Source organism: Xyrauchen texanus, chromosome 9 (genome assembly GCF_025860055.1).
Source record: "Xyrauchen texanus isolate HMW12.3.18 chromosome 9, RBS_HiC_50CHRs, whole genome shotgun sequence".
Lineage (NCBI taxonomy): Eukaryota > Metazoa > Chordata > Actinopteri > Cypriniformes > Catostomidae > Xyrauchen > Xyrauchen texanus.
In genome coordinates this window covers 42,849,016-42,862,423 of record NC_068284.1, presented here as the reverse complement: position 1 = coordinate 42,862,423, position 13,408 = coordinate 42,849,016, and the positions used below count along the sequence as shown (strand labels likewise).

The 13,408-nt window shown below is 36.9% G+C and overlaps 1 protein-coding gene across 1 annotated transcript in view; it reads left to right on the top strand.

The window, feature by feature from the left end:
- Positions 1-13,408, top strand: part of LOC127649739 (uncharacterized) — a 16,180-nt gene continuing 2,772 nt past the window's right edge. Inside the window, exons 1-3 of the mRNA XM_052134966.1 lie at positions 1-423; positions 9,491-12,550; positions 12,644-13,400. Coding sequence (XP_051990926.1) covers positions 50-423; positions 9,491-12,550; positions 12,644-13,400 — 4,191 coding nt within the window. The 5' untranslated portion in view covers positions 1-49. The remainder of the gene's footprint in view (positions 424-9,490; positions 12,551-12,643; positions 13,401-13,408) is intronic.

The window sequence follows — 13,408 nt, the reverse complement described above, 5'->3', positions numbered from 1 at the left end:
CCAACTCAGTCCATACACACACACACATATACACACACACACACACATCATGTACAGTGTGGAGGACCTGCTGATCTCTCATGGATACAAACTGCCCAGGAGTGGCCCCGCCTCCTCTTCTTCCTCTGCGCCTTATGACAATCGAAACAACGAATGTCGGCGTGATAATGTAGAGAACCGGCCTCCTGGTGGTGTTGGTGGTAGTGGAGGTGCTCTGAACGGGTTTGGGATGACAGACGGGGGAGCGGACGGAAGAACAGAAGCGGGCATGGGGGTGTACAGACCGGCACCGGTGAAGGCCTACCCTGAAAATAACAACAATATTAATGAGGGCCACGACAGAATTCAGAGGAGGTTGGAGGTTCCTATTGCGTTCCTTGGTGAGCTGCAGCCTCTGGGAGATTCTCTTGCTACGGACAGTGGGTAAGTGTTTATTTGATACATTAGCCCCCAAAAATATTTTGAGACTTATGCCAAACTTCTATATATACAGTATGTATGACTTAGTAGTTTATAACAAAACATCAAACCAAGTGCCATTAATTTAAAAGAAAAAGGGAGGACCGGAGCTCATGGTCACAATTTTTACTCCAGTGATTAACTCTCAGGGTTAAAGTTAACTGACCATTTTTGGCCAGGAAAAAGATATAGTTTATGGAACACAATTTAATCTTTTGTAACAATAGCAGGGCATGTTGTTGCAATGGAACCTGCCATTAAACCAGTGGTTGTAGGTGTACTGTGAACATTGAAAGGAGACGGGGGAATATTTGCGCCACATCACTACCACCAAAACAAAATCTACGGCTCTCTTAATTTCTACACCCATATTAAACATTCGATTATAGGTTTTTCAGCCAAATATAAAAAAGTAAAGAATTATGAGGCACAAAACAATTCATGAAACAACAAAAATAGAAAGTGTAACATACAAAAATATCAAAACATTGTAAATAATAATTTGTGTTAATGTATGCCATTTAAAAATCTTGTGACAACATGATATAAATGTGATAACTTTTCCTGACCTAACTTTCTAGTATTGATTCAGCATTTTTTGCTTTTGGTGCAGTGGCACCTTCACCTTGTCCGTGGAAAAGGGTGTAAATGTGTTCATTACAGCAATTTTTTTGTATGTATCATTTGTCATTATTTATTTGTATTATGATTATGCAGTTGATATATAGTTGATATGTAGTTGATGTATAGTTGATATGTAGTTGATATATAGTTGATGTATAGTTGATATGTAGTTGATGTATAGTTGATATGTAGTTGATGTATAGTTGATATGTAGTTGATATATAGTTGATGTATAGTTGATATGTAGTTGATATATAGTTGATGTATAGTTGATATGTAGTTGATGTATAGTTGATATATATTGATGTATAGTTGATATGTAGTTGATATATAGTTGATGTATAGTTGATATGTAGTTGATATGTAGTTGATGTATAGTTGATATGTAGTTGATGTATAGTTGATATATATTTGATGTATAGTTGATATGTAGTTGTATAGTTGATATATAGTTGATGTATAGTTGATATATATTTGATGTATAGTTGATATGTAGTTGATGTATAGTTGATATGTATTTGATGTATAGTTGATATATATTTGATGTACAGTTGATATATAGTTGATGTATAGTTGATATGTAGTTGTATAGTTGATATGTAGTTGATGTATAGTTGATATATATTTGATGTATAGTTGATATGTAGTTGATGTATAGTTGATATGTATTTGATGTATAGTTGATATATAGTTGATGTATAGTTGATATGTAGTTGATGTATAGTTGATATGTAGTTGATGTATAGTTGATATATAGTTGATGTATAGTTGATATGTAGTTGATATATAGTTGATGTATAGTTGATATATAGTTGATGTATAGTTGATATGTAGTTGATATGTAGTTGATGTGTAGTTGATATGTAGTTGATATATAGTAGATGTATAGTTGATGTGTAGTTGATATATAGTTGATGTATAGTTGATATGTAGTTGATATATAGTTGATATATAGTTGATGTATAGTTGATATGTAGTTGATGTATAGTTGATATATAGTTGATATATAGTTGATATGTAGTTGATATATAGTTGATGTATAGTTGATATATAGTTGATGTATAGTTGATATGTAGTTGATGTATAGTTGATATGTAGTTGATGTATAGTTGATATGTAGTTGATGTATAGTTGATATATAGTTGATGTATAGTTGATATGTAGTTGATATATAGTTGATGTATAGTTGATATATAGTTGATGTATAGTTGATATGTAGTTGATGTGTAGTTGATATGTAGTTGATATATAGTTGATGTATAGTTGATATGTAGTTGATATATAGTTGATGTATAGTTGATATGTAGTTGATATATAGTTGATATATAGTTGATGTATAGTTGATATGTAGTTGATGTATAGTTGATATATAGTTGATGTATAGTTGATATATAGTTGATGTATAGTTGATATGTAGTTGATGTATAGTTGATATGTAGTTGATGTATAGTTGATATATAGTTGATGTATAGTTGATGTATAGTTGATATATAGTTGATATGCTGTTGATGTATAGTTGATATGTAGTTGATGTATAGTTGATATATAGTTGATGTATAGTTGATATGTAGTTGATGTATAGTTGATATGTAGTTGATGTATAGTTGATATATAGTTGATGTATAGTTGATATGTAGTTGATGTATAGTTGATATGTAGTTGATGTATAGTTGATATGTAGTTGATGTGTAGTTGATATGTAGTTGATGTATAGTTGATATGTAGTTGATGTATGATATATAGTTGATGTATAGTTGATATGTAGTTGATATGTAGTTGATGTATAGTTGATATGTAGTTGATGTATAGTTGATATATAGTTGATGTATATTTGATGTGTAGTTGATGTGTAGTTGATATGTAGTTGATGTATAGTTGATATATAGTTGATGTATAGTTGATATGTAGTTGATATATAGTTGATGTATAGTTGATATGTCGTTGAAGTGTAGTTGATATGTAGTTGATGTATAGTTGATATGTAGTTGATGTATAGTTGATATATATTTGATTTATAGTTGATATGTAGTTGATGTATAGTTGATATGTAGTTGATGTAGTTGATAGTTGATATGTAGTTGATATGTAGTTGATATATAGTTGATGTATAGTTGATATGTAGTTGATGTATAGTTGATATGTAGTTGATGTATAGTTGATATATATTTGATTTATAGTTGATATGTAGTTGATGTATAGTTGATATGTAGTTGAAGTGTAGTTGATATGTAGTTGATATATAGTTGATATGTATAGTTGATGTATATTTGATATGTAGTTGATGTAGCTGATATGTAGTTGATGCATAGTTGATATGTAGTTGATGTAGCTGATATGTAGCTGATATATAGTTGATGCATAGTTGATATATAGTTGATGTATAGTTGATATGTAGTTGATATATAGTTGATATGTAGTTGATATATTGTTGATGTATAGTTGATATATAATTGATATGTAGTTGATATGTAGTTGATGTGTAGTTGATATGTAGTTGATATATAGTTGATATGTAGTTGATGTGTAGTTGGTGTATAGTTGATATGTAGTTGATATATAGTTGATATGTAGTTGATGTATAGTTGATATGTAGTTGATGTATAGTTGATATGTAGCTGATGTATAGTTGATATGTAGTTGATGTATAGTTGATATGTAGTTGATGTGTAGTTGATATGTAGTTGATGTATAGTTGATATGTAGTTGATGTATAGTTGATATATAGTTGATGTATAGCTGATATGTAGTTGATATGTAGTTGATATATAGTTGATGTATAGTTGATATGTAGTTGATGTATAGTTGATATGTAGTTGATGTATAGTTGATATATATTTGATTTATAGTTGATATGTAGTTGATGTATAGTTGATATGTCGTTGAAGTGTAGTTGATATGTAGTTGATATGTAGTTGATGTATAGTTGATATGTAGTTGATATGTAGTTGATATGTAGTTGATGTATAGTTGATATGTAGTTGATATGTAGTTGATGTATAGTTGATGTATAGTTGATATGTAGTTGATATGTAGTTGATATGTAGTTGATGTATAGTTGATGTATAGTTGATATGTAGTTGATGTATAGTTGATATGTAGTTGATGTATAGTTGATATATATTTGATTTATAGTTGATATGTAGTTGATGTATAGTTGATATGTAGTTGAAGTGTAGTTGATATGTAGTTGATGTATAGTTGATATATAGTTGATATGTATAGTTGATGTATAGTTGATGTATATTTGATGTGTAGTTGATATGTAGTTGATATGTAGTTGATATGTAGTTGATGTATAGTTGATGTATAGTTGATATGTAGTTGATATGTAGTTGATATGTAGTTGATATGTAGTTGATATATAGTTGATGTATAGTTGATATGTAGTTGATAGTGATAGTTGATATGTAGTTGATGTATAGTTGATATGTAGTTGATGTATAGTTGATGTATATTTGATGTATAGTTGATGTATATTTGATATGTAGTTGATATATAGTTGATATGTAGTTGATGTATAGTTGATATATAGTTGATATGTATAGTTGATGTATAGTTGATGTATATTTGATGTGTAGTTGATATGTAGTTGATATGTAGTTGATATGTAGTTGATATGTAGTTGATGTATAGTTGATATGTAGTTGATATGTAGTTGATATGTAGTTGATATGTAGTTGATGTATAGTTGATATGTAGTTGATATGTAGTTGATGTATAGTTGATGTATAGTTGATGTATAGTTGATATGTAGTTGATATGTAGTTGATATGTAGTTGATGTATAGTTGATATGTAGTTGATGTATAGTTGATATATAGTTGATATGTAGTTGATATATAGTTGATGTATAGTTGATATGTAGTTGATATATAGTTGATATGTAGTTGATGTATAGTTGATATGTAGTTGATGTATAGTTGATATATATTTGATGTATAGTTGATGTATATTTGATATGTAGTTGATATATAGTTGATATGTAGTTGATGTATAGTTGATATGTAGTTGATGTATAGTTGATATATATTTGATGTATAGTTGATGTATAGTTGATATATAGTTGATGTATAGTTGATATGCTGTTGATGTATAGTTGATATGTAGCTGATGTATAGTTGATATATATTTGATGTATAGTTGATGTATAGTTGATATGTAGTTGATATATAGTTGATATGTAGTTGATGTATAGTTGATATGTAGTTGATGTATAGTTGATATATATTTGATGTATAGTTGATATATAGTTGATGTGTAGTTGATATGTAGTTGATATATAGTTGATATGTAGTTGATATATAGTTGATATATAGTTGATATATAGTTGATATGTAGTTGATATATAGTTGATATATAGTTGATATGTAGTTGATATGTAGTTGATGTATAGTTGATATATAGTTGATATGTAGTTGATATATAGTTGATATATAGTTGATGTGTAGTTGATATGTAGTTGATATATAGTTGATATATAGTTGATGTGTAGTTGATATGTAGTTGATATATAGTTGATGTATAGTTGATATGTAGTTGATGTATAGTTGATGTATAGTTGATATGTAGTTGATGTATAGTTGATATGTAGTTGATATATAGTTGATATATAGTTGATGTATAGTTGATATGTAGTTGATATATAGTTGATGTATAATTGATATGTAGTTGATATATTGTTGATATATAGTTGATGTATAGTTGATATGTAGTTGATAAATAGATGATGTATAGTTGATATGTAGTTGATATATAGTTGATGTATAATTGATATATAGTTGATGTGTAGTTGATATATAGTTAATAACTTTATCAAACTGGCCTTTTTTAATAATTGCTACTCCTACAACATATTAAAACCAATTGAAACATTCACACACATTCTGCATACTCAAAATATAATAAAATAAACCAATACTATTAATAATGAAGGAAGAAGCACCAACATCGTGTTATTGGCATCTAGACATGCCTATGGTCGAATATCCAAGTAAAGTCATGAAACTCTTATGCAAAGCATGTTTTATAGGAAGGTGTTTTAGAAGGCTACACACACTGACTAAAGGGACTAGACCACGGCTTTGCAGATTTCTGTTTTTAAAGCTTTAAACAACACCAATTTGTGTGCATTCAACTCAGTGAAAGGTTCGAAAATTATTTTAGTAGATATTTGTTCTCAAAATGACACTTATCTGCAACATTGAAGCAAAACAAAAATACCTGTCTGAATAAAATGTGAGGTTAAAAAAATCAACAAACCAGTCCTTTAATGAAGCTATCAAAACATTCAACATCCATTCTACAGGGTACAAAGCAAAGAGAGAAAATGTGTTCCCCATTCTGATTGTTGATGTGAACATTAACTGAAGCTGATTAAACAATCACATAAGAAGGTGTACAAGTTTTCCTAATAAAGTGCTCAGTGAGTTTATGTTGCTATGTGCAAGAACACGTGTATTGCTCTCGAGTGTATGCGCTCTTCAGGAGAGCTCTTTTAAAAGACCCCATGAAATTGCTTGACGATTGCAGTTTTCTTTCCTGTGTTGACATATTTCCTATTGAAACAGGAAGTTATGACAGGACATATCAAAGGTCTCATTGACCACACACCTTTTTTGAATAGGCAATTGTCTTTATGTTATGTGACAGCTATGAATCATGATTTGCTACTTGTTAATGCTAGTCAGTGGTATTTTGTATTAGGGAGACATCGACATTCTAGAGAGCATTTAATTGGACAGAAATTTATACACGCACCTGAATGCAAGATGAGTCATCAATATTTTAGATTTAAGTTTTCCTGGAAGAGAGAGTCTGTACATTTTAAATCTGTATCTCTGCTATAATAAGTTAATTTAGTCAACTTTTAGGTGTAGTACAATAGCTTATAGACATGGACAAAAATCCACAAAAATCCACAATTTTCTATTATTAAAACCTGACTGATTTTTCTGGCTCTTATTTCAGTACAAAAAACTAACCTTGATATATCTTTCTTGCATCTTGTAGCCAAATCTATTCCACTGTGAACATGCCATTAAATATCCAGACTCTTTGGCAACATCAATGTAGTGTAGCCTGAAAGGAATCGGTCATGTGAATGTAATCACATCTATAGCTTCCCCTGAGTAGTGTTTTGTATGTGTGTAAAGTGACAGTGATTGGACATGTGAGAATGCAGAACACAAACTTTTTTTCTATCAACAAAAGTGTATTATTTGTCATTATGGTAAAACTGAGGAAATTTCATACATTTTTATAAGATCATGGATGTTATTTGCGGTTGTGGTTTTAAAAGGTTGGTTATTTTACTACCCATAATTCTTAGACTACTTAGCCCATTGTCAACAATCTACTATATGACAACATTGGGAACCCACATGAGCAACATTAAGAATCCAATAGCCTTTAGTTACATAACAATCATGAATCATGAGTTGAAACTTGCCATCACTAGTCAGAAGTATGTGGTATCAGGGGGAGGGACATACTCACTGTTGAGATAATTTTATTACACAAAATGTGTAAATGCAAGATGAGTCATTAATATTTTTTTACGTATTCCCAGAAGGAAAATTCTGTAAATTTTAAACTTTTACAGTGCATTCAGAATGTATTGACATTTTGTTATTTTGCAGCCTTATGCTAAAATACTTTAAATTATTTATTTTTTCACATCAATCTACACTCCATACCCCATAATGACAACATTGCAAATGTATTAAAAAGAAAAAACTGAAATATCACATTGACATAAGTATTCAGACCCTTAACTCAGTACTTAGTTGAAGCACCTTTGGCAGTGATTACAGCCTTAAGTTTGTTTTGGGTATGATGCAACAAGCTTTGCACACTTGGATTTGAAGATTTTCTGCCAATCTTCCCTGCAGGTCCTCTAAAGCTCTGACAGGTTGGATGGGGACCTTCGGTGGACAACCATTTTTAGGTCTCTTCACGGAGAGGTCCCAGAGATATTCGATTGGGTTCAAGTTCAGGCTCTGGCTGGACCACTCAAGGACATTCACAGAGTCATCCCTAAACCACTCTTGCATTGTCTAGGCTGTATGCTTAGGGTCATTGTCCTGTTGGAAGGTGAACTTTCGGCCCAGTCTGAGGTCCTGAGCACTCTGGACCAGGTTTTCATTAAGGATATCTCTGTATTTTTCTGTGTTCAGCTTTCCTTCAACCCTGCTAGTCCCGTAGTCCCTGTCGCTGAAAAACACCCCAACAGCATGATGCCACCACCACCATGCCTTACCGTTGGGATGGTGTTGCGTACCATTACGTGTCTGGTTTCCTCCAGACTTGTTATTTGGAATTGAGGCCAAACAGTTCAATCTTTGTTTTTATTAGAACAGAGAATCTTGTTTCTCACAGTCTGAGAGTCCTTTAGGTGCTTTTTTATGTGTCTTGCACTGAAGAGATGTTTCCGTCTGGCCACTCTGCCATAAAGCCCAGATCGGTGGAGTGTTGCAGTGATGGTTCTCCTTCTGCAAGTTTCTCCCATCTCCACACATGATCTTTGGAGCTTAACCAGAGTGACCATTGGGTTCTTGGTCCCCTCCCTTATCAAGGCCCTTCTCCTACAATTGCTCAGTTTGGCCGGGCGACCAGCTCTAGGAAGAGTCCTGGTTGTTCCAAACTTCTTCCATTTAAGAATTATGAAGGCCACTGTGCTCTTGGGAACCTTTAATACAGCCGAAATAAATGTATAGCCTTCCCCAGATCTGTGCCTTGACACAATCCTGTCTCTGAGCTCTGCAGGCAGTTCCTTTGACCTCATGGCTTATTTTTTCTCTGATATGCATTTTCAGCAGTGAGACCTTATATAGACAGATGTGTGCCTTTCCAAGTCATATCCAGTCAATTGAATTAGCCAAAGATGGACTCCAATCAAAGTGTAGAAACATCTTAAAAATGATCCATAGAAATGGGATTTACCAGAGCTAAATTTCAAGTACCATAGCAAAGGGTTTAAATACTTAAGTCAATTTAATATTTCACTTTTTTCTTTTTAATACATTTGCAAATAATCAGAAATCTGTTATTTGCATTGTCATTATGGGGTATGGAGTATAGACTGATTGATATTTAAAGCATTTTAGCATATGGCTGCAACAGAAAATAATTTAATAAAAATGAAGGTGTCATAAAACTTTCTGAATGCACTGCATATACACTTTGTGTGACTGTGTAAGTTCATTTTTTCCCTCTCAGCATGTCCAACAGACATTGACTTAAATCCACAAAACTTTTTTTAAAGTTACAATCTAAGGTTACATTTTCTGACTGCTGAAACTGCACCACTTTACTTTTTGGAAACTTTAATAATGAATAATAATGAATTGCAGTTTTTGAAAATTCTACAACTGGTTTAATTAATGTTCTATATTTGTCTCTGTTGCTAGGTTCTATGATGCTCCCAGCCTGACATTCTCTGAGCATGCAGATGAGCGAGATCTTTCATTCTGGAGAAGGAGGGGACAGGACTTTAGTGCTCTATTGGACTATGCTGATCCCAGGGAGCTCAGAGTGTCTGGAGGATTGTGGCGAGGCCCAGTGCTTACTGTTGAGGAGCTGAGAGCAGAGAGGCCACTGGCACGGTGGGAAGAAGCACCATGGATACGGGAACCAATAGATTCAGGTCCAGAGACTCTACGTGTGACTGGGGAGAGGAAATGCCAGAGCCTGGGCACAGAGGAGTGGCGCCCTGCAGTGGGCTTGGGCCGGCAGCTGTCCGATGGGGAGGCTGAACATTGGTCTCAGGAACAGCAACACCGTCTGCGGCCAGCAGAGGGGAACGTGTCTGCCACAGTGCGTGCTAAGTCCCAGTCACTCCCTCGAGTCCTTTCCCCAGAGGATCCACATTATGGAGAACTGCCTCAAAGTGGTGCCCCAAGTCAGCCACCCTCACTAAGAAGCAACAGCTCAGCTCCATATAATCGATACCATAGTGATTGGCCAGCAGGAGAGCGTTGGAGTAGTCAGACATACAGTCACGGCCCTGCTGCAGTTGTACCAAAGCCAAGGTTCAGCCGCCCTGTCAAACCTCCATCTTATGAGACTCACCAGCAAAACAGGGGGAGCTTGGAAACTTTGTCCTCGGAACCAGTGTCCAAACCCAGAGACCGCTCCATGTGCTTCTCTCAGAATTTTGATCCAGTAAGAGACAGGTCTGGTTGTTACTCTCAGAGCACTGAGCTTCTACGAGATCGGTCCATTTGTTTTTCGCAGACTGCAGAACCACTGAGAGACCGCTTGGTGAGCCACTCACAAAGTGCTGAACCAATAAGAGACAGATTTATCAGTCATTCACAAAGTGCAGAACTACTGCAGGACCGTTTTTTCACCCATTCGCATAGTGCCGACCTGTTAAGGGACCGATCACTTTGTTACTCTCAGAGCTCAGAACTGCTCAGAGACAGGTCCATTTGTTACTCCCAAAGTGCAGAGCTTCTTAGACCAGAAGCATATAGGGCAGATCTGTTTTACCATGAACTGACTGGCATGGAGCCACCTGGTTACATCCCACCCCCCTCCTACAGGAGATTTCTGCCACCCAGGAGTGGACAGAACTACCGAGCAGACTCTGCACTTGTACGATGGAAGCGTGAGCCTGTAAGTGCAGAGATGGGCCAGTGGTTTTCGAGGACTTCAGGATTGTCGTGGTCAGAATGCCATGAGGACCGAAGTATGGCAGTAGTTCCGAGAAGGCCTGTGCATCCAGGGCCTGTCGTACCAAGCCGTCCAGCACTTGTGCAGTATGTCCCATTTGATGACCCGCGTGTCAGGCACATCTCAGGGGGGCCCTGTGGAAACTCGCTCACAGACGCAGACAAGATTCGACACGTCAACAAAGAGCTTCCCTGCGCTGCAACTTTAGGACAATCCACACATGATAGTGCCTTCCTCCCTTCACAGGGACCGAGTCTTAGCATGGACACTAACAAAATGGCTCTCAATGAACAGGAGAACACTAACCGCTGGCACAAGGGGATTAACAAAGGAAGTGACAATGTAGCACCTGAACAGAGCTGTGCCAAGTATCCCACAGCCTTTCATACCAGACCCCTGCAACCAATCATTAAAACAGACCAGCAGGCAAGAGTAGACAGAATCCCTGACCAAGTCAAGGTAGAGAGAGTAACAGAGCAGGTAAAAGTGGAGAGATGTACTGAACAGATAAGAACAGACCAAGTCAAAGTAACAGAGCAAGTCAAACCAGATCGAGTTACAGAACCAATCAAATTGGACAAGCCTACAGATTCAGTAAAGTTAGACAGGTTTACAGACAAACAAATAAAGGCGGAAAGATTAACTGACCAGATACAAGTGGACAGAATCCCAGATCAAGTCAAAGCTGATAGATATACTGACAAACACATTAAGCCTGAAATCAAGGCAGAGAAAATTCCTGAAAAGCCCATAAAATCAGACAGAATTACAGACAAGCAAAGTAAAGCTGAAAGACTTATAGAAAAGCACTTGAAGATTGATAGAATTCTAGAAAAGCAGCTTAAAGCAGATAGAATGTTAGAAAAAATTTGTAAATCTGAGAAATTTACTGACAAGTTGAGTAAGGCTGACAAGCAGGCCAAATCAGACAGCAGTACAGACCAAATAAAAGCTGAGAAGTTCACTGACAAGTCTGGAAAAGTTGACAAATCCATGGATAAAGGTTCCTCAGAGAGTGTTTCAACTGTAAAGACAGAACCAGTGCAGGAACCTGAGAAAAAGAGTGTGAAAAAGAAACTCAGTGAGACTATCTTTTGCCTTGTGTCTGTGCCACTTTCACAGTCCAGTGCAAAATCTAGAGATCAAAATAACAATGAAGAAAAAGAGCCAGACTCTCCCCCAATTCCTCCTCCACCACCACCAAGCTCCTCCAGCGAGAACAGCAATACACTCTGCTCTCTGCCAAACCAAAGCCTCAAAAGCACATCCACCACCTCCACTGATTTGGAGCTACAAGCACTCACGCTTGGCAGTGGGTCTAGTAGCATTGCAACAAGAAGAGCTCATCGAAGAAGGAACTCACGCTCCAGGATCATTAAACCAAATCCACATGATGAGCTCCGACGTTATTCTGGAGCTTGGCCAGGAGACCAGTATCGTGATCAGGAGACCCAAACAAGCCCTGAGCCCACAAAGAACAATGCAATTCAGGGTCCTGCCAACACAGAAGCACAAGATGCTCCTTCCGCCCCAGAGGAAGCAGGTCCTTCTGAGAGTACAACAGTGGCTCCAGTGGCTGCTCCAGGGGCCCTTAGGGCTGCAGCGGCTCCATCGACTCCAGCGGCCCCATCAGCTTCATCAGTTCCTCCAACTCCAGCAGCTCCAGTGTCATCAGGAGCTCCTGACCCAAGCAACCCTTACGGATATCCCATGAAGGGCCAAAAAAGCCTAAAACCATCCAGCAACAGCGCTTTTTCACGGACAGGTACCTTCTCCAAGAGCACAGGTTCTCACAGGCCTCCATTACATCCCCCGCCACACCCTCCGCCCCCACCTCCAACCCAACCTCCATCTCAACCTCCACCACCCCCACCAACACAGCCTTCACCTCAGTCCCCACCAACAGATCAGACTGAAGAGGCAAGGTTAGCCACAGGCCCAAACCCAGAGACCTTTGGTCAGTTTTTGCTGAAGCCGGTGAGCCGACGACCATGGGATGCCATTGAAGAACTCGAGACCATAAATAAGGAGGTGCAAGACCAAGCAGGTAAACACCCTAGCGTGGACCAGTGCATTGAGGATCTTAATGAGGCCTACAAAGATATCATGGAGCTCAGCACTGCCAGCAATAACCTTCCTAACCTTCCCAACCGTTCCTCCATGCAAATCCCTGACCGTATCAAATCCAGGCTGTCTGTAGATCCACTTGGAATTCCTGCTACTGCACTTAGGCCCAGCTTAGTGCAAGGAAGTGACCCAGAATACCGAGAGGTGAAGAGTGCCTTTTTTCGACCATCAACCGGGAAGAGTGTGAGCTTCAGCAAACAGCTTAGAGAGGAGATTTGTCCTGTTCCTCCCCCTCCAGAAGCAGGTTTCAGAGACTATAAAACAGTCATGTCCCAGATAACACAACGTAAAGCCTGCAGATCCGTTAAACTGGAAGCCCCACCCCCCAAAGAGACTCAAAGAGATGACCATTTGACTGCACAAACCTCCTCCACCTCTTCCATGTCAGCAGAATTCCCATGGGCAGACAGACAGCCCATGCAAGATGCCTCCACACTAACGAGCCCCCCAGACTATGAACACATTTGTCAAACACTCCAAATGGCCCGTGAATCTGGGGCTGTTAGCCGAGCTTCTGTCAAATC